A 19,157-nucleotide genomic window follows, 5' to 3' on the forward strand; every position below is an offset into this window, starting at 1 on the left:
GAATGTATCTTGTGCATTGAATTTTTGTCATATTTGCTTGACAGACTTCTTTGTAATCTTTCGTTGCAGATATTCTATTTATAGCTCGGCATTTTAGCGCGTATTTTGTTAATTAATCTTTAAATGTGATGTAATGGATGATCCTTACACTAATATATATATTTTTTTATGTTTTACATCTTTCAAGATATGGTAGACCCACTATGTATAGTATATAATATTGACAATAGGCAGTGTTTTACTTTTTCTTGTAATATGGCATAGACTACTATATACATATATATACTATACTGACATAATATGCATCTACTGGCATAATATGCAATATGAGTATCATTAGATAACCTTTTGCAATATGAGTATCGATAGATAACAAATTTTGTACTGAGATATTGAGACATGTGTGTATATATATCATATATGCTATTCGAAAGATATCACTGGCATTTACTTTAACTTCATCTATGCAGAAGGTATAAGGATATATATGATTAATCTGAGTTATATGCTATGTGTGTTTCTTATGGATAGTTTTTAATATGAGTTCGAATGTTCCTTGGAATAATCAATTTGAAGGGTTATACTCTGGCACTGCTTTGAGCCAATCAGAAGGATCCTGGAATAGGCCCGCTGTAAACACTCCGCAGACCAATCCGGCTAGTTGGCCACAGTTAGGCTCGGCGCCTGCAGAACCTGAACAGCCTCCTCAGTCCATGTCACAAACACCGATGCAGAACCTTTCATCTCAAGATGATACCTCCACGTGGAATGCTGGTCCACAAAACAGTGCTACCACCAATTCCGAAACTGATTCAAACGGGACAAACGTTTGGGGTCGAATGCCAGATAACAATAACAAAAATGGTGCTTCGGCAACAGGTTGGGGGGTCCCTAGCAATTCTTGGGGTCAGCATCAATCAACAGTTGATGATGGTACGGCAGTTTGGGGAAAATCAAGTGCAAGTCAACAGCCCCAAGGGAACTGGGGTGGCCAGGTGATGCAAGGAAACGAGTCAAGTTCATCTGGATGGGGAGTGAGTGAGCCTACTCCTCCTCCCCCTCCCACAAACAGCCATGGCCAAGAAGTATCACCTCCGCTGTCAAACAGTCAGCAGACCCCATTGCCAAACTCTAGCCAATCGAACAGTTCAAATCAACCTGTGTCATGGGCAAAAGCTGCTTCGGCTGGTTTGCCCACAAATAATAACGGAAATGAAGCTTCAACAACAGAAAAAGAGCCAGAAATCCCCGAACCACCTTCCACTCCAGTGCCACCACCTACTACTGAGCCTGACCCGGTGCAGAAGTTAGTTAATTCTCATGAAGGTTGGGGTAAAAAGCCAATTCAACAAGGTACAAGCTGGAATGTCAGTGATGTTGGTATTGGCAGATCGTCAAATCAAGTAAGCAATGGCACTGAGGCATGGGGCAAGCCGACTGGTGGTCAGATGCCACCCGCAGGAGGGTGGACTGATGCGGCTCCAGCTCAAAAGCCAGCTGCTGGTGGTTGGGGTGGTAATTACAATCAACCCACTGCCCAAAGTCAAAGTTGGGGCACACCATCACAGAAACAACCTCCGCGTCCCTTTATGTCAAATAACCCATCTAGTACACCTGCTTGGGGTGACCCCCCATCACAACAGTCATCTGTGAACAATGGAAGATGGGGTGACATGCCAAGTCAAGCCCCAGTTGCACAGGCAGGAGGTTGGGGAGCCCCTCCAGTTCCGCAACATCCTCCAGGTGGCGCAGGTTGGGGAGGCATGCAGCCAACAGGTGACAGCAATCCCAACCCTGGTTGGGGTACTGCCCCACCTTCAAGGGCAGGTCAATCTGGCTCAAGTTGGAGTTCAAATATGGTACCACAGTCACCAATGAATGACCAAGCACCATGGGGCACTGCAAATCAAGCACGGCGTCACAGCACAGTGGATGACGGGACTGCAGCTTGGGGAGATCCAGGAACCTATTCGAAGGTTAACATGTGGGACAAGCGCGGAAAAGGGGGAAACGAAGGTGTTGCGGGACAGATGCCAAACCCCAACCCGAGTGCAGAGGCGAAGGGTTGGGGCGTTCCTACACAACCAAATCAACCCACAAACCGTCCCCCATCTCCGAAAAGTTGGGGTGAATTATCACAGTCCTCTCGTCCTGTTGCGGATAATGGAACGTCAGGTTGGGGTTCAAAATCTGTTCAGGGCGAAAAGTGGGATAAATCAGGAAACGGACTCAGCGGTAACTGGAACCAACCGAAACCATCTGCAGCTGGTTGGGGACAGTCTAATGACCAGCAATGGAGTCAATCTGACAGTGGTTCAGGTTGGGGCCAACCCATTGGAAAGGTGAAAAAATGATATTGTGTATGCATATTTGTCAACAAGTTTTATCAATCTCTAGTTGTTTTTAAAGAAGAAGTTATAAAAAATAGTGATGTGAAATATCAAGACTTAAGAGTGAAGTGGAATATTTTTCATGTTGATTTAATGTTGTTTTTAAGTATTTAAACCATATAACACTTAAGGAATTTAGAATTTTTAAGTGTTGTAAGATAGTTTTAAACTAGATCAAGGCTTCGTACAGGATGATTTATATCTTTTGTATTTCAGAATGATAATATGCTGAAAAGCAACATGGACTTTGGTGAGTGGAAAGTTTTGTTTTGTGGCACTTTCAGAACATGTTAATTCTGTTAGTAAGATTTTGTCAGTAGTGAAACCAATCTTAAACATCATGTATATGCTTCATATATTTTTTAAACTGCCTTTGTAGTATTTGCTATTTGATGACATTCATACAAACACCAAATGAAGTTTCATTGAGTAAATTCCTTTGTCATAAAGACTAATACCATAAGTCACATTTTTTTCTTAAAAATTTGTAGAGTACAATCAATTAAAATAAAGTGAAATAAAAATCCGGATATAGTTTGGCAATCTGAAGGTTAACTTTATATTTTTCTACACGAGCTTTCAGCAAGCTTATGCTTGCTTCTTTAGGTGTACTGCGAAAACTTCAGGGATACTATTTAAAATAAAGTTAACGTTAAAGTTTCAAGCTTGTCATGCTATACTGAAAATCAATTTTTGAATTTTTGTGTATTTCTAGTGTTAAATTTGTATATACAGTACATGTTTGTTTTTATACGTTTAGGTCCAAGGGGTATGATACAGCCACAACCAAATATCAATCAGCAATCAATGCCTCGCAATCAAATGCCAAATGTCTTGCCACCCCAGCTTCAGAATCAGTTCAACCAGGTGTGTGGAGCTGCAAATGTGTTGGACATAAGTAGGCCTAAAAATGCTTCTAATTTGTAGTAGTTATTAAGTTTTGCCTTGTCCACGTACTGCAACTCACTATTAGTTTAATGTGATTTATGTGGTTTTATAATCTGTTTGAGAGTATTGTATGTTAGTTCAGATACCACAATGTCACAGTATTTCAGGCAAAGCCACTTAGAAATATGGGAAGTCGTATAACATACTTATGTGGTCTTGTTCTAGGAAATCAACGACTACCATTAATGAATGGTTACCATAAATAAAGTTTCAAAACTTTCTATAAAATGTGTAGACATAATTTGTGTGCTGACAGACTGTGACGTAATATGTATGCTTTATTACTATGATTTTAACCCTGTTATTATGCAGATAAGATTAAGATTGAACGTAAATTGTAAATCCATTATTCAGATACGCCATGCTGTTATGAACGGTGTTATTCCTCCACATGTCCTTAATCCTCAACTAATGACGCCACAGCATATGCACACCCTTCTTCAGCTTGTGAACAAAGCAGCAGAATATCAACGGTTGCAAATGCAAATGAACCTTACCATGCAAAATAAGGTGTTACTCTACATTTGTTTTCTTATACTATTTATTTAAAAAAAATTATAGCTCTATGTCACAGCAGTCTTATGTTTAACTTGTTCTTTGACGCTTCATTATTTCATGTTCAGAATATTGCACCAATTGTCAGACAGCAGCAAATTGAACAATATAACAGAGTTATAAGACAGGTCCAGCAGCAAATAGAGGTATGCTTGGTGTGTAATACTTACTATATTGCTGTCTAGGCAGACAATTTGTTATATTTTAGTTTGACTAGTTTGTTGACTGTAGTGCACATGTATTGGCAAAATAGTTCATTAATTTGTGACGATATCAATTGCAATTTATCACGTGAGGAAACAGCTGGCAGTTACAGACGTTGACGTTTATTGCTGATAACAACTTGCCAATGTCTATCCATTTTTCCTTGCATTCAGGCTCAACGGGCTGCTATTATGCAAAACGTGCTTCAAAAAGCCCCAAACATAGGCAAAAGCAATGGTCCAGTGGGAGGCATGGATTTAGGAATGAGAAGTGGAGGTCAATCTATGATGTCACCTTTAAACAATATGGGCTCCCTTGCTCAAGGCTTACCTTCTTCCATGCCAACGCCTACACCAAATTTATCATCACCTACCATGCGGTAATTTATTATGAAGCTGCTGGTATAGTTTTAGTTGTTATTTTAAAAGTCGGCGATTTTTAGTGTGTTTAGTAAGAATTTAGGCGATTATTGAACTTCCTTGATAAGTTTAGTCTATGTCATGATTGAGGCAACTGTGTTGTGGATGTTGATGCAGAATTCTATAACTGTTAGTTTGTTTCGACAATTACAGAATTTAACTGATAAATCTTTTACAGTGAACCCCAGTCACGACTTTTAAACAGCTGGAAACAGCCCAATCAATTTGGTGGTATCGGAGATAACTTGCAACCGCCTAACCCATCCGTCTTCAATAATGTGGGTCCTGGTGGTGATGCCATGTACAATGGGGTAGGATTTAGGCATCCTCAGGAGGATGGTCCTGGGGTAAACCTGGGTCCTATGAAAGCTGCAGCAAGTATGAAATCATTTACCGTCCACTGCACAAACATCTTATGGGGTTGTTGAAATCCATCCCTAGCTATAGTATTGCTTATAGAGTTTCTAAAAATTCACATTTGTATTTATTGCAGTTGTTCAGTCTGCTTCACAATCTGCTCCTGGATCCGCCGCTGCTGATCCAAACCTGTGAGATGTCTTGATTGTTTTTTACAACCTTGTCTTTGTAAAATTATCCCTTACTTCTAAGAAAATATCTTGTCTTTTTTACTGTAGCATACCTAACCCATGTTGTTACAGTGCACTGGCTGACATTGGTCCTCCTGAGTTCACTCCCGGTGTGCCATGGAAGGGATTACAGCACATCGATCCTGAAACTGATCCAGACATAACACCCGGAAGCGTTGCAATGGCCAAAGCTATGTCCCTAAACACTGTGAAGGACGCAGACCAGGTGAGAAACTGAAAAACCAAAGCATAAATCCTGTGCTTTTGCTAATTTTCCACTACTATTATCTTATTGCAGTGTTAAGTCAATAATGTTTTATTTGTTGATAAAAGGTCCTCAAGAGGGAACGTAATGCACATTCAGAGTCGTCTACTGGTGCCCAAACAACAAGTGCAGATGACACAACAATAAATGCTATTAGCACTGATACCAACACTCCAACCGATTCAGGTCCACCTTCTGCCTGGTCTTCTAGTAAGTTGTCAATTTCATGGCATTTTGAGCAATTGTAGTACTACTCAATCTTAACTCGTTAATAGTAATAAAATGGCACGTCAAATTTAATATGTATATTATATTTTGGTGGTTTGTGTGTTACCGCTATAATGATTAAGAAATCTATTGATTAGTGATCATCATAATTGTTCCGCCCTTCCATTGTTGCTTAACGATGCCTTTCATGCAGTGGTTTTCGTTAACTTAATACTTAATGCACTAATTGGACTTTTTCCACTCTTTCAGGCTCAAACAACACTGCCATCCCAAGCACTGTCAGCAACATGCCGTCTTCATTGCCTCAAGATCTATGGAGAACGCCCCCATCCTCAACTGCGAATCAACGCTCTGCATTTCGCTCCGGGAAAGAGCAAATTCCTCAAGGCTGGGATCAACCCCCCGCGAACTCTCCATGGGATCAATCTCAGTCTTCTCGCTCTCAACAAGGTTTAATGAAAGATAAAATAACGGTTACGGAAAAACTCCTCTTTAACTGACTTTGAATGTAATGTACGACGTACTTCTCATGAGATATTGTAACTGAAGCTCAATTTTCACGCCGTTCCTGTTGTGATGTAACAATCCCTTTTCTTTTACCAGGTGCTTCATGGAGTAGCCCCAACCCAGACAATCGGGGATCTTGGATAGTATTGACAAACTTTAATAACCAAGTAAATTTCCCCCAAAAAAGTTGTGCTTAGTCATTTGTCAACTCATTAATAGAGGTTTAGTGCTTCAAATGCCTGACAACTGGCTTTCAACTGCTGTGAAAGCTGAAATCGCTAACTTAATTTTCATTGACTTTTAACTTCGTTTGACTCAATTCGGTTTAACAAGTTTGAGCAAGATGCTTCTATATGCTTGTAAAAGCTTCGCAATGTATGAGTCTCAATGAATAGATGGCTCTCTTTATCCTATATTTAATGAGCTTTTACTGTATTTTTTGACAATAATAAATCTCAGCGTGGCCAGAAATATGGTATTTTGGAAATTATCTGTTGCTTGGTTGTGTGCTAAGGATCCTTTTATTTTCTAAGGTGGATGTTGGAAGTGTGAGGCAGCTGTGTATGCAACAAGGAGCAATGATCTCGTTTCAACCTCACTATCCAATGGAGGGGATGGCTCTTGTCCGTTACTCATCACCCGATGATGCTGCTAACGCCAAAAAGGCGCTCAACATGTGCATGGCTGGTTCTACTATGCTTGTCGCAACCGTGGCAACAGATCAAGAGGTAGGAGAATCGGCAGCACAATTACTGCTTTTTCATCTAGTTCAGGGGTTCCCAACCGGTGGTACGCGGGAGCTTTCAGGTGGTACGCGAGCAGCTCTCCGTTGCATGCGATATACAGTATAGTAGTATAACAATTTAATTTTGAGTTGCTAAAATATGCGAACAACACTTTTATTTCTTTCCGTACTAAATTCTCTGCACTCAGTAAGCTACTTTTGTCGATCTTGCTCCCTGCTGTCATTGTTATTAATACAATGCTGCTGTGCGAATATTGGATCAAATTAGTTGTTTTTAAAATAGTGGTACGTGTTGACAATCCGTGGTGGCTAAGTGGTACGAGAACATAAAAAGGTTGGGAACCCCTGATCTAGTTCATTAGGTCTGAATTTTTCAGAGCATTGTATTTTCTTTTCGTGTCTATTGAAGTCCTTGGATTTTTAGTTGCATGTAGTATAGCTGGAGTGGATAGTACCGTCCATTACCAGATAACTGGTGTATAGAAGCCAGATAGCAGCAGCAAAACATCCTTGAACAAATGGTCGTAGTTTTTCCACAAAGTAACCTAAATGATTAATCTTGCCGTAAATGATTGCCAAAATTTTTGCCCATCTACCAAAAAGTTGTCATTCAAGAGTAATAACATCTCGTGGTTTTAAATTTTTAACTTTCCAGAAGCTCGGTTTCATTCAGTTGTATTATAATGCAGGTGAATAACTTCGTGACTGCCACGGCTGGTGGCTCCTGGGGATCGTCATCAAGTGGAGGCAGCAATCGATTCATGTCAAGTGGAGCCGGCTCCACTGGAGGATTCATGTCACATCCTTCCCAGCGCCCGAACATGGGAGGGATGCCAAATATGAACAGGATGACATCATCCGGAGCTACTGGCCAACAATGGAGTAATGCATCCTCTAGCAATGTTCCTGTCGGCACCTCTTGGGCAAACAATGGCTCGCCCAATGTGGCCTGGTCCGGAGCCACTGGTGAAGACATGTCTCGCATCATGAGTCCAATCTACAACCTCCTTCCAGAGAATCTTCTGGGAGGAGAGACAATGTAATAAGCGGATGGTCGCTCAACAAGCCGCTTGTAGACTTACTTGTTATATTCTTAGCGCTCGGTTGTGTTTCACAATACGATGCTAGTCGTCCTCTGTTAACATATTTGACCCTAACGTGCTGTTTGGTCTTTTGCGTATATTGTATAATGTATATGTTTTAGATTGTTACGTTGCGCATTTACGGGCGTTCTGTGACTCCACAATTGATTGTGTGTTCTTTGCTCCTCCGCCGTTTACTTTATGATTTGTGAAAATACTGTTTTATGTTTTTGGAAGTTATATCCTACTTGTGGCTTCACGCCACGTTGTCACCATGCCTACTAACACACAAGCCAGGTCGCGTAAGCAATTTTTTTAAGCATGTTAGTTTGAAACTCGTACTGTGTCGTTTGTTTCTTCCAGTTACGTACGAAGTGGGTGCTTTTATGCTAACGTATTTTTTTCACTGAGGCTACCCACACCGACTTGCTTATAGCTCAAGCGCCACACCATCAATGAACGAACAGCCTATGTATCGTTGTGTCATTTTTATGCCCATCTTGACTCTCGCCTATGCTGAACTTTGTAGCTCTTCACCGGCTTGCTGAAGTGCCGCCATTTTAAATCGTCCTTTCTACCCTTTAGACTGCTGTACTGTGGTTATCTTTTAAATCAGCGTTTTAACTTTGACACTATTTGTTGTTCGCCACTGATTAACACGTTGCAAAGTATTTCTTTCGGTTGGTTCATTTTTTTATTTATTAACTTTTTGCGCGTCAACGTTTTTAACCAGCTACGGTATCATCGACACTTACCTATATACGATAGAAAACGTTGAAGTCGTTGCATCTTTTGCTTGATAAGATACTGTAGTACCTATTACTTTGTACGCGCACCCTTTTGTGTTATTAACAGTATTTCTACGTCAAACGCACATTGACATCTTAAATAACGCGCACAGAGATATCTTTTAAACTCACTCGCTTGTTCAAATCGCGATATAACCTTGAAAGAAAAAGTCTGCAGTCTACGTCATTAACTTCGCCTTACTGCCGCGTCAAGGACGTTTTTAAAACTCCTTTATCTTTATTCTAAGCATTCGCCGCTGCTGAGCAGTTTAAGTGTAACCTCTCACTAACGACTGGCATGCAGCATCGTGTAAAACTTGTTCATTTTTCTTTAAAATACCGACGAAATTTATAGTTGTAGAAGGTGTATAAAAGCGAGTCTGAATCGCATTTTGTTCATGTATTCTGTGCGTTGATTTTACTCGGGGTTATAAAATTCAAAATGATTTAAATCCGCTGCCGCCTTTGCACATTTAAAATTCTGTAATACTTTCTCCGCTAAGCTCAAGTTATTCCTTAAGCACTGAGGTGGCGGTTTATTTGTTAAAAGGCTGAAATAGAAAAAAATTCAAAGCATTATTGTTTAATATCATTATCGGTTCATCATTATGTCTTATCACAATATATATAGATACCATTATCTGTATTCCTGTCTTCAATCTACAGTGCTTAATCTGTCGAGACCCCTCTTGTGTCTCAAAATTGTCAGTGCACGACTATCGACCATGTCAATCGTCGCCTTTGTCAAAATTGATTTTTTGAATTTTACCGTTGTTTTTATTGCACGTGATGTCAAATGGAGAACAAACGCCAAAATTCTCTGGTTCTTGTAAATTAATTCCATTCATTAAGTTATCGTTCCTTCAGTAACCACTAGTGCTGTTAAAGCTGCATCCGTTTATCTCGGTGCCCGTTCATTACGTGCTCTCCATATGACGTCACGTATACGTCACCAGTGTCAGCAAGTCGGTGGGAGTTGTGTAGTGATGTCCATATTGCCGATATATGCTTCTACCTTGGTCCATACCACAAGCCTGTGCAATGTATGGTTCGCTTTTGCTCAAGAGTTTGAGCGTTTCCCCGTTTTAACGGCCTTTATTGATAGTGACGTCATTTTATTACGCAACCGATGATGACGCCGGCAAAATGGATCGCAAGATGAACATTTGCGTAAAGTCTTGCGAAAAAAATACAATGTGGCATTTTCGAATTTCGTTTGCGACCAAATGACAAAGATAGAGTCAGGCTGACAATCCCACAAAATCATCAAATGCAATTTTGCCCATTGTTCGCTTATAGTACAGTTGTCTTTGTTTTATGTCGTGAAAACATTATTGCTACTACTACCTTATTAATTACGTTTTATAGGTGCGCTCAATGTTAGTTTTGTGGAAACGTCGGTGTTTCAGGTTCGGTTTTGTTTGTTTTTGGGAAGTTGAGTGCACTGCTTTCTCGTTGGTGTCTTTAAATGAATGGCCACGTAATGTGTTTTTCGCCGCCGAGTAATTGCAATTTATGGCCACTTTTAACCGCAAAAGTGACGAAGTGTTTCTTGGCTTTGATATATAAGTAGGCCGTGCTAGAGAGATTTGTCTTTACTGTTGCTACGCACACAAACACACGTACATCACTATTGTTACTACGATTATTGCTATACAGTAGTAAAATCAATAGAACGCAAACCATTTGACCTGTACTTAATTTGCACATATTTTCCCTTTAATTTCTAAATCTTTAAGTCAGTCTTCACGTTGCTTGAAACAGCATTTAAAGGACCATTTAACTTGTCTATTGCCTTCTTCGAAATCATCTCAACGCAAAGAATTTTTTTCTACATTACCAACCGCTAGATCGCGCTGTTGATTACCACTTTGCAATTCTAATGTGTTCCCTCACAACACAACTTGTAACGTTTTAGCTTTGTGGTGTTCATGCCAATTTACCTTTTGGCCAGTGATTAGCTCAATCGCTTTTGACGAGGGCTCTTCACTCTAACCTCGGCAGCTGTTTGCATTTCTAAACCTTTCTGTTTTTTAATGTGAGATAGAACTCTAAATTAATTTTTAAATTAAATGAGTTCCTTTTGTTTTCTGTGATAATTTTTATATTTAAAAGCAGAGCGTTATCCTATAATGTGAGATTTGCTATTAATTTTATTTATCCTTTTGCTGGTACCAGTGCTACAAGCTTCTCCTTTGCGGCCAAAATGATTGCCTACTTCTCCTTTGCAATTTGGCTGATATGTAATTGTTTTTGGAATGACAATGAACTTTGTAAATTTCTGAAACGTCAATTTCTTATGTTGCTGTGCTATGCCGTCAAGTAATGGACCCCTTCTTAATAGTTGTTACTGTATTAGATTTAGATGACCTGTCTTTTTTGTTTTCCTGTGACGACCACACCCAGTTTGTGTTTTTCCGTTTTTGATTTTATGCCTGTAGCGTTTTTGCCTCCAATCACTTACCGCTAGAGTGCGCAAAGCAAACAGTCGCAAAGAAAAGAGCCCAACAACCTAAAGTTTTTCAAACGATTTTCGTGTTTTGTCGTCATTGTTGATGTTGTTATTACCATTATTTTGTTTCCGTTTGGCAAGTGTACGTTGTACCCGTTTTACTACTATTTTCTCTAGCGCCAACGTGCGAGTGTAGAATTTTGCGTGCGTGACTCCCCCTCGTGCTTGCTGTGCATCGAAAATTTTGATTCTGCTCTCCACGACTTTGTATTTTTCAAGTGCTTTTAACGCGGTTTCCTTTTATCGCCAATCTTATTATTCTTATTATCACGATTATTACAAGTCGTCTGCGTTGCATTCACCCGATCAACCATGTCCTAGTTGTGAAATACGAGGTCCAGCGGTTGGTTGCCGGTCTCACAGAAAACCAGACTGTAAGGAACTTAATCTAAGAACACAATGTGTTTTTATTGCATTCGAAATTTCTTTATTCAAAGGAAGGAAAGCAGATATCTTGAAACGACAAACGACGCCATAAAACCAGTTGTTAAAGAAAAGTCCGGGCTCGGAATGATCGCTGCAATACTGTATACTAGCTTGCAGCTCTTGACTTTGCGAAACAGTCACAGTCGGAGAGCCTTCGGAAATGTCGGCCACTTGTTCGATTTTCAAGAGTGACCCGAATAATTAGTGCTGCCACTTATAGGTGCTTAACATAGGCTATTTCTTCTATTTAATAATTTTGTCCTTTACGAAGAATGTTTTAGACTATAGGTTATGCCAAAAATATAACAGCAATTTAATTACGGTTTATTTGGCACACTTTGACCAGCAGTAATCCCAAAAAAGCTTTTTCGTACAAGTATTACTTTAAGGAAAAGTAACGTTACGACTAAGATGCGCTGGTTAAAGTAAAAATTCTTACACAACAAATATCCTGAGGTTATAATTGTTGCGTATGGCAAAGCACGACACAATTTTCAATATAAGTTAGCATTCTGGTCGCTAAACTTATGCACGTATTACAGAATAGTCCATTTTCTTTCTTCGAGATGGCTTTATGATCTGTCTTAAATTGATGTACAAGTCTGGAGACTCTTTTCTAGAGCAACGGCGATTACATTCTCGCTATACGACCACAAATCGGTCGCAAGTTTGCGATCAAACGCGTTCGGGCAGGATTTGCTCGGACGACAAGATACAAAATATCCGCCACTTTGCTTTTCCAATCCCCGCGCAATCGCCAAATGTATCTGAGTTTGAGCGCCCTCTTCTGGGAGGTAGAGGAACAGATAAAAGAAGGGAAAGGCAACCAGTTTTAAAAAGAACGGAAAATCACGGAAAAGCGCGGTAAATGTCCAACCTAAACAAAAGAAAAGTGCTATACTGTAGGTCCCATAATACATAAGATATTCTTCACGGTTTTGAACCGCTTATGTTATAATAGAAGTAAGTTTAAATACAAAGAATAAGTTATACGTATAAAGACGCAATCCTGTGGTTCTCCAAGTTGGTTCGGTGAAGGTTTGCCAAAGATTCAGCAAGAAAATTAAAAATATTACTGCAATCATGTATTAGTATAGCATAAAAATTTACAATAATTCAATCACCTATATTTACAATGATTCAATCACCTATTGCTAAGTTACAACATGTGTATAGTTGGCCAAGTTGTGATAAGCGAAAATTATTGCAGTAAGTTACTACAATTTATTTACTGAAAAATTTACGTTATGTTTCGCAGTTTCTTTTTAAAGTTTAAGCAATCTTGAAGGACTTCACCGCGTTAAACCATTTAGAAACCACAGGCACAGGCAAGCATATTGCCACTCATGAGTTTTGTAAAGTAGGTTAAAGATTTTATATCAATGAGAACATTCGTTACACCACGAGAGTAAGTTACAAAATTATTCTTGCCTGGATGGGCGACGTATGTCGTAATCCTGTTATTTTTCTCCCGTCTATGCAATTCCTTGGCAAACAAGACGTTGGCCAGCTTGCTTCTAGAGTAAGCTTGAAATTGAGATCTCACCGAGCACCCATCCAACTCGTGCAGGGTGCCGAAGTCTATGTTACCCCACAAATGTGCGACCGAAGACACAAAAACGACCCGCGCTGACCCCGACCTTCTAAAAAGTGTTTCAATTTATTTTATCTATAACCCACAAAGCAAAAATAAATACAAAAAACGGGTTATACATACTCGGCTCTCTACCATTTTGCATACCCACGGGGTTTGGCCGACATTTTGTTCGTACCTGAGTAAGTCGAGTAGCTGGGTAGTAAAAAGAAAAGGTCCTAAATGATTAACTCCGAATATATTGGGTAAACCGTCCTTTGTTGCGCCGACTCCGTGTCCTACGCCTTGAAGGAGTGGCATTTTGGAAGTTACAAAAACCAATAGTTTAAATCATTATTTTCAGAAATTATAAATAAACTTATAACGAAAAGAAAAAAGTTAAAGACTGAATGTCTAATGTTAAACACTTCTTTGTGAAAAAATAACACAATTTACAAATATTGACTAATATAGGCTTTACCTGCATTATTGACAAGAATATCTATTTTAGTTGTAATCTTTTTAATTTCGTCCGAACACCGTTTGACCGATCTTAGATTTCTGAAGTCGAGATACAAAATTTTCACCTTTTTATTCCCGGTTTTCTTGAAAATTTCGTTTGCAACTTTTTCGCCTAAATTCAACATATATAATTGCTTACTTGAAGCTATACACAATTCAGTGACTGATAAGCAGTGAAGCATGACATAATTAACCTGGTTAAAAAGGAGTTGATTTACGCAAATTAATTTGCGGCGGGTTAACTTTAACTTTTAAATTATAAATGTATTACCTTTTTTAAGATCCCTGCAAGGAAGAATTATTTCTGCACCCAGGTTTGCGAGCTTAATCGCTGTTACTTTTCCAACTCCGTCACTGCCACCTAAAGGTGAATAAGAAGTGACATCAAAACATACGAGTTCAACAAACCGTTAATTTATTGTAAATAAAATCAAATAAGATAATCAAAACATATTCATTTCGGCTAATATTTTAATTCCGTTCAATACTCAGATCATTTTATTTCAGTTTTTGAATTTGATCTTGTAAAATGTTTTAACCGCTTTATGATTAAAAAAGCGTACAAGGAAAAACTTTGCAAGTGAAACATACCTTGCTAGCAACGTAACAATTTAGCCAATCGCTAAAATAAATATTCAATTTTAGTATTAGTGTATTATAATCAACAGGACCTCTAAAAACATTCTAAGAACAAAAATACCACCTACAAAACGAAATGTATTTTTCATTACGTACATTTATATCCGACAAAGTTCTCCATTTATAAAGCGATTACTTTCACTTTTTCTGTGGTATACTGCCGTACTCTGTTACCTGTAATAACAACTACTTTTTCATCCAGTCTTGTCTGGCATTTGCAGTAAGGTTTCGGTGCCAGGACGACAAGAAATATATAAGCCCAAAGGCAAATTCCAGTCCAGAATATGGTGGAGCTATTCATGAGTATAACGGAGAAGCTGTCCATCACAGCTTCCTCCGCTCCGAAATTCATGGTCCCAGAATTGTGGTGAAGCAGAGAAAATGAGTCCATGTCTGAAATATTGCTCATTTCGAAGCCTTTCGACAGGTTCGTCATCATATTAGCAAACTGTTGTCAGCAGATGGCCAAACAAACGATCGAGATCTAAAATTTGGAAGTGTATTATTATTAACAGAACGTCATAGGCTATATATGTTCTTTCTCTTTTAATTTTCTTCATTGTAATAGTTTGCTTATAAAAGCTTTATGACCGCATAAAACGTTTATTACTGCGTCAAGTTTCAAAAACCTTTCACAACCAGTTAACCAAAAATGTTATAAAATTAAACGTTTTTCCGTCAATACATCTATATATATATATACATATATAGGCCTATATACCATATAAATGGCCTATATAAAGAAGCAAGCAAGATCAGCTGCACCAAAAATCACAAACAAGACTGGCAAAAATCCTACGCATTTACAAATATTTCAAACGATTTCATATCTTAAAAATTATATGCAGCGATACGTTCCGTTCTCATCAAAGTTATAAATGACGTGTACCTGATGGCTCTTATCCGACATATGTAGCCCTATAGTGGGCGTGCGTTTTAACAAACAATTTCTTTTTTCTGTATTTGCGTGCACTCTAATGTTTTACGATTTTCTATCGTAAAATGCAAAAAAATCTCCCGGTCTTTTAACGAATCACAAAAACAGAATTCGTCCACTCATTCCGTAGCGTGAGAGAGTCGGTCGTAAAGTGCATGCAATTTTTTTCTCACGAAATACTACTCTCTCGTTCTGGTCGTATTATCGTTATAACACGGTGTCTTTTATTCGAGCGCACGATTAATGGGTTGAAAAATCCTTTACTACAGTTCGATTGACCATAATTGAATATTTGCATTCTTCATACAACAAAAGCAAAGTAGGATTTTATCTCTGTCGGACCAGTTCAACAAAAAGGAAAGTATCACATATTTATAAAGTTTATTATACATCATTGCTGGGAATGTTAAGTCTAACTTCGTGCGCATATTCACTCTAAAATAAGCCATTGTTATTATCGTTTTACGCAGGGTCAGTTGCATCTAAACTTGTCCTTGTTTCAACTTCGAGATTCATTAAATTAAGTTTTATCAGATTATCCGCTCTAGAACGTCAACGGATGCACGCGGGGTCGGGTTTCGTTTTCCCCATGCTTGTCATCAGTGTACGCAATTTCAACTTTGTCAAGTCTCTTTATCTTGCGGTTTTCTTGTTAATTCGGCAGCAATTCATTTTGGGTGAGTATCAAGTTAAAAGAAAAAGCTGTAGGTTAGAAATTCAATCAAGGCGGTGCGTTTGATGCACTGCAGGCGTAATGGGTAGCGTGTGAGAGCTATAGGTTCATTAGAGACAGGCTCCTGCACACGGTATTGTATTGTTGTTATCGTCGTCAGAAGCCGTTGTCGGTAAACAAACTTATCATTCCAACGCTACCAGCTAGGTTTTGTTTTAACCTAAAATCGAAAAGCGCCACCACGTGCCTTTCGCAGGCCGAGAAATGAGTCACACACCGCGGGCAATCTAGCCCCGCTCTTGAGTAAATTACTCTCCATGCAGTCACGCGAACTTCGGACTATAAACAACACTCTACTCGCACGCGAGAGGTTATAAATCTGCATCGCTGTAGGCGGATGGAAAACTGCTGAAGTCTTGACAATAATTACGGCGTTTCATAAGGAATTTAAGCCTTTCAACTATTTTGATTTTTTCTTTATTCTTTTTGACATTTAAAGCTATTATGATGAAACTTCGGGAATTCCTTGATTATCTTTCAATTTATGTCGGGATTAGTTGAGATGTCCGTGCTAAGACCAATTTAAGTGACTCGTAAACATTTTCCACGAAGGTGATTTTTCTAGCAGACTTGACGAAAAATATCGTGTTGCTAGTAATATCTTTCGCACAAAAATTATTTCCACGGCGTGAAAAATCAAGCAAACTTCTGGGAACTTTATGGCGGCCGACCTTTTACTAAGCCGACTTCTTTTGACAAGCGTCAATGACGCGACAACGAGCGTTTGAAAAATAATTGTTTCATCGCGTGTGGTTGGGACTCCATTGCCGTCAAACATGAACCACTCGCGTGCGACTGGCCAGGAATCTGATACGCTTATATCGGCTTTGAAAGGGGCTAAGCGAAAGCTTAAAGATTGATTGAAAAGACCAAAATACTTCTAAACGCGTAAACGCATGAAAATTGCCCTGAACAATTTTGAAAAGGAATGTCTTGGCACTTTTTCAGTGATGTTTATTCTGACTTGTCAAGGTCTTCGTTCAAAATTCTATCGGTGAAAGGGACTCATTTGTAAGTATATACTCAAGTAAGTATGAAAGTATAGATTGAAATCATCATGTTGTGTTAAATTCGTGCAAGTTTGTAAATCACCGTTAAATGGATCCCGGATAATGGAAAATAAGTAAATCTTATTCGATCTCTATTTGCGTTTTATAATAAAAAACTATTCAGATTAGTTTTTGGAATGAATTTTGTTCAATTAATTTTGCTCACTAAGTTTGAAAACATCGTGAATAAGCCTCGATACCAGTTCGAAAATCTTTATCTTTATCATCTTTAAACTATGTGATGATTTTGTCATTAAAACACTGTAAAATTTGGCATTAACTGTCTTAGGAGATCCGTCGAAAATTGCATAAAAAGAATTATTGATAATTGAATAATTTTTGGCCACAAAATCGAGCGCCAACCGCATTGCCGCTGTATTTCAAATCGCAAAATAGCTTTAACAGTTTCTCACGCAATGGATGGTCTGGCGCTTTCCTATCGCACGCGATTCTTCTCTTGTGGCACGCGACGGTCGATGGCCGACCGACCATTCATACATTTTACGCTACTACGACACCACAACGCCGTACACGCTGACCTGTCGGAGCACGCAATCCTGTAACACTACATGCGTGTTTGGCTAGATAAGATAAGATGAAAGACCTTTGTATTTGTTGCGGGAACGTAGTAGTAGTTGGGGGGGCGTGACGGTGCCCGACAAAACGGGGTCGCCTGGTCTCTTTGACTCAAAGACAACTTTGACGACTCTCGGCGTTAATGAGGCAGCTTTGAAAAGTAAAAGCTGTCAACAATAGCTAGTCCACTCGTGCGATGACGTAACATGTTTGTCGTCTTTTTGAAAATGGGTCTGTAAAAAATAGAGTGAATCAAAAAACTGTCTATGTAAAAATAAAATTTCCAAACAAACAAGAAGTAAACTGTTTATGAGCACGAATGATATATTAAATGAATGAGACATTGTATGTTGCCATCGTAGACATCAAAACAAATGCGGATGATTTTTAAAGCTCTTCATGAATCAGAGATCCAAAATACCACGCCTTTCACGTTTTTTTCATTTAATTGATAAACCGACATTAAAAACACTTAAAAGTAATAAAATAAAACATATAATAACGTGTGTGGCATTTAAAAATGTTTTTGCTAAAGTATAGTCGATAAAGTTCAACTTCGGATAATGACCTTGTTAATCTGTCAGAATACTTCCGCAAGTGTGAATTCTTACGAGCTCTAAAACGTATTTTGAACTATTTCATTACATTTCGTCAACTTCACCTGAGGGACGGTGAAAAACGTCTTGGAAAATTCATAAAACCCATCTTATATTGGTTCGCGGTTAAGCCCATCGACTGACAGTAAGAATAGCAAATATAGCTTTTAATAAAGTGATTTGTACAGTTTAAATTGGTGAGAAAATGTTTGACCTGTAGTGCTCAAAATGTTCGGTGCTAATTATACGCTGCAGCTAATAATAACCTGATGGTAAAATTTTAAAATTAAAGTTTTTGACAAGATCGCACAAATAATAACTTTAGATTTAAATTTACGCGAAATGACGCCACTTTGACCAATTTATCGCCCTTCACGAATCTGCAAGGTTTCCTTTGTGGATTCTGCGAAAGGTTTTAAGTGGAAGAGATTCAGATGTTGTACTTACATGCTCTCAAGCGCAGATTTTTAGACACGCCCGTGACGTATGAATTGTCGTCGTGATCAGCTGACAGTCACGATGTTCAACGGAGCGTGAAGCGAGATAAAGGCGTGAGTCGTTTGAAATTTGAGAAATTAGATCAAGAAACACGGCTGAAGGAAATATAGTAAATGTCAGTTAAGAACTTTCAACGGTCATGTAGAATTGATCCAAATATCAAATTTCTTGAAATGAATTACCGTAAAGTTCAACTATGGCAATTTTATTCATCGAACACTTTATTTGGAAGTTAATTTCATTAAATTTTTTTTTAATGCTAGAAAAGAAAAGACGGACTATGTCTGTGTTTACCAAATCGGCATTCGAAACGCTGTAGTTGGTTTTCATGTCAAAACCAACGCCTCAATTGACCGCAAAAAATAATAGTCTTTCCTT

At 38.7% G+C, this 19,157-nt stretch overlaps 2 protein-coding genes across 5 annotated transcripts; one reads left to right on the plus strand and one right to left on the minus strand.

The window, feature by feature from the left end:
- Positions 1-419: 419 nt before the first annotated feature.
- On the plus strand, positions 420-11,536 carry LOC143445936 (uncharacterized). Its single transcript, XM_076945347.1, has 14 exons — positions 420-2,342; positions 2,607-2,640; positions 3,151-3,257; positions 3,693-3,848; positions 3,962-4,039; positions 4,271-4,476; positions 4,695-4,894; positions 5,010-5,064; positions 5,176-5,329; positions 5,437-5,578; positions 5,846-6,046; positions 6,200-6,270; positions 6,637-6,831; positions 7,538-11,536. The coding sequence occupies exons 1-14, from the start codon at positions 540-542 to the stop codon at positions 7,889-7,891; spliced, it is 3,756 nt and encodes a 1,251-aa protein (XP_076801462.1). The 5' UTR covers positions 420-539; the 3' UTR covers positions 7,892-11,536.
- Positions 11,537-11,959: 423 nt separating this feature from the next.
- On the minus strand, positions 11,960-15,302 carry LOC143445937 (retinol dehydrogenase 12-like). 4 transcript variants are annotated; one of them, XM_076945350.1, is made up of 7 exons: positions 15,280-15,302; positions 14,565-14,874; positions 14,023-14,112; positions 13,711-13,863; positions 13,429-13,534; positions 13,088-13,299; positions 11,960-12,533 (listed from the first exon to the last, which is right to left on the minus strand). In XM_076945350.1, the coding sequence occupies exons 2-7, from the start codon at positions 14,827-14,829 to the stop codon at positions 12,241-12,243; spliced, it is 1,119 nt and encodes a 372-aa protein (XP_076801465.1). In that variant the 5' UTR covers positions 14,830-14,874; positions 15,280-15,302; the 3' UTR covers positions 11,960-12,240. The 4 variants fall into 4 exon arrangements, with proteins under 4 accessions (XP_076801465.1, XP_076801464.1, XP_076801466.1 ...); XM_076945349.1 differs by lacking the exon at positions 15,280-15,302 and adding an exon at positions 15,112-15,163; XM_076945351.1 differs by lacking the exon at positions 15,280-15,302 and having other exon boundaries at positions 13,088-13,296; positions 14,565-15,157.
- Between the last annotated feature and the right edge of the window lie 3,855 nt (positions 15,303-19,157).

This window comes from Clavelina lepadiformis, chromosome 2 (genome assembly GCF_947623445.1).
Source record: "Clavelina lepadiformis chromosome 2, kaClaLepa1.1, whole genome shotgun sequence".
Classification (NCBI taxonomy): Eukaryota; Metazoa; Chordata; class Ascidiacea; order Aplousobranchia; family Clavelinidae; genus Clavelina; species Clavelina lepadiformis.

What these genes read in the sequence shown, in the direction of transcription:
- LOC143445936 (XM_076945347.1), top strand. Translation starts at nt 540, where the DNA reads ATGAGTTCGAATGTTCCTTGGAATAATCAATTTGAAGGGTTATACTCT. An exon ending in TCCTATGAAAGCTGCAGCAA is followed by an intron (nt 4,895 to 5,009) that starts GTATGAAATCAT and finishes TATTTATTGCAG; the next exon opens with TTGTTCAGTCTGCTTCACAA. An exon ending in TGACAAACTTTAATAACCAA is followed by an intron (nt 6,271 to 6,636) that starts GTAAATTTCCCC and finishes TTATTTTCTAAG; the next exon opens with GTGGATGTTGGAAGTGTGAG.
- LOC143445937 (XM_076945350.1), bottom strand. Translation starts at nt 14,829, where the DNA reads ATGATGACGAACCTGTCGAAAGGCTTCGAAATGAGCAATATTTCAGAC. An exon ending in TTGCAGGGATCTTAAAAAAG is followed by an intron (nt 13,864 to 14,022) that starts GTAATACATTTA and finishes TGTTGAATTTAG; the next exon opens with GCGAAAAAGTTGCAAACGAA. An exon ending in TATTCTTGTCAATAATGCAG is followed by an intron (nt 13,535 to 13,710) that starts GTAAAGCCTATA and finishes CACTCCTTCAAG; the next exon opens with GCGTAGGACACGGAGTCGGC.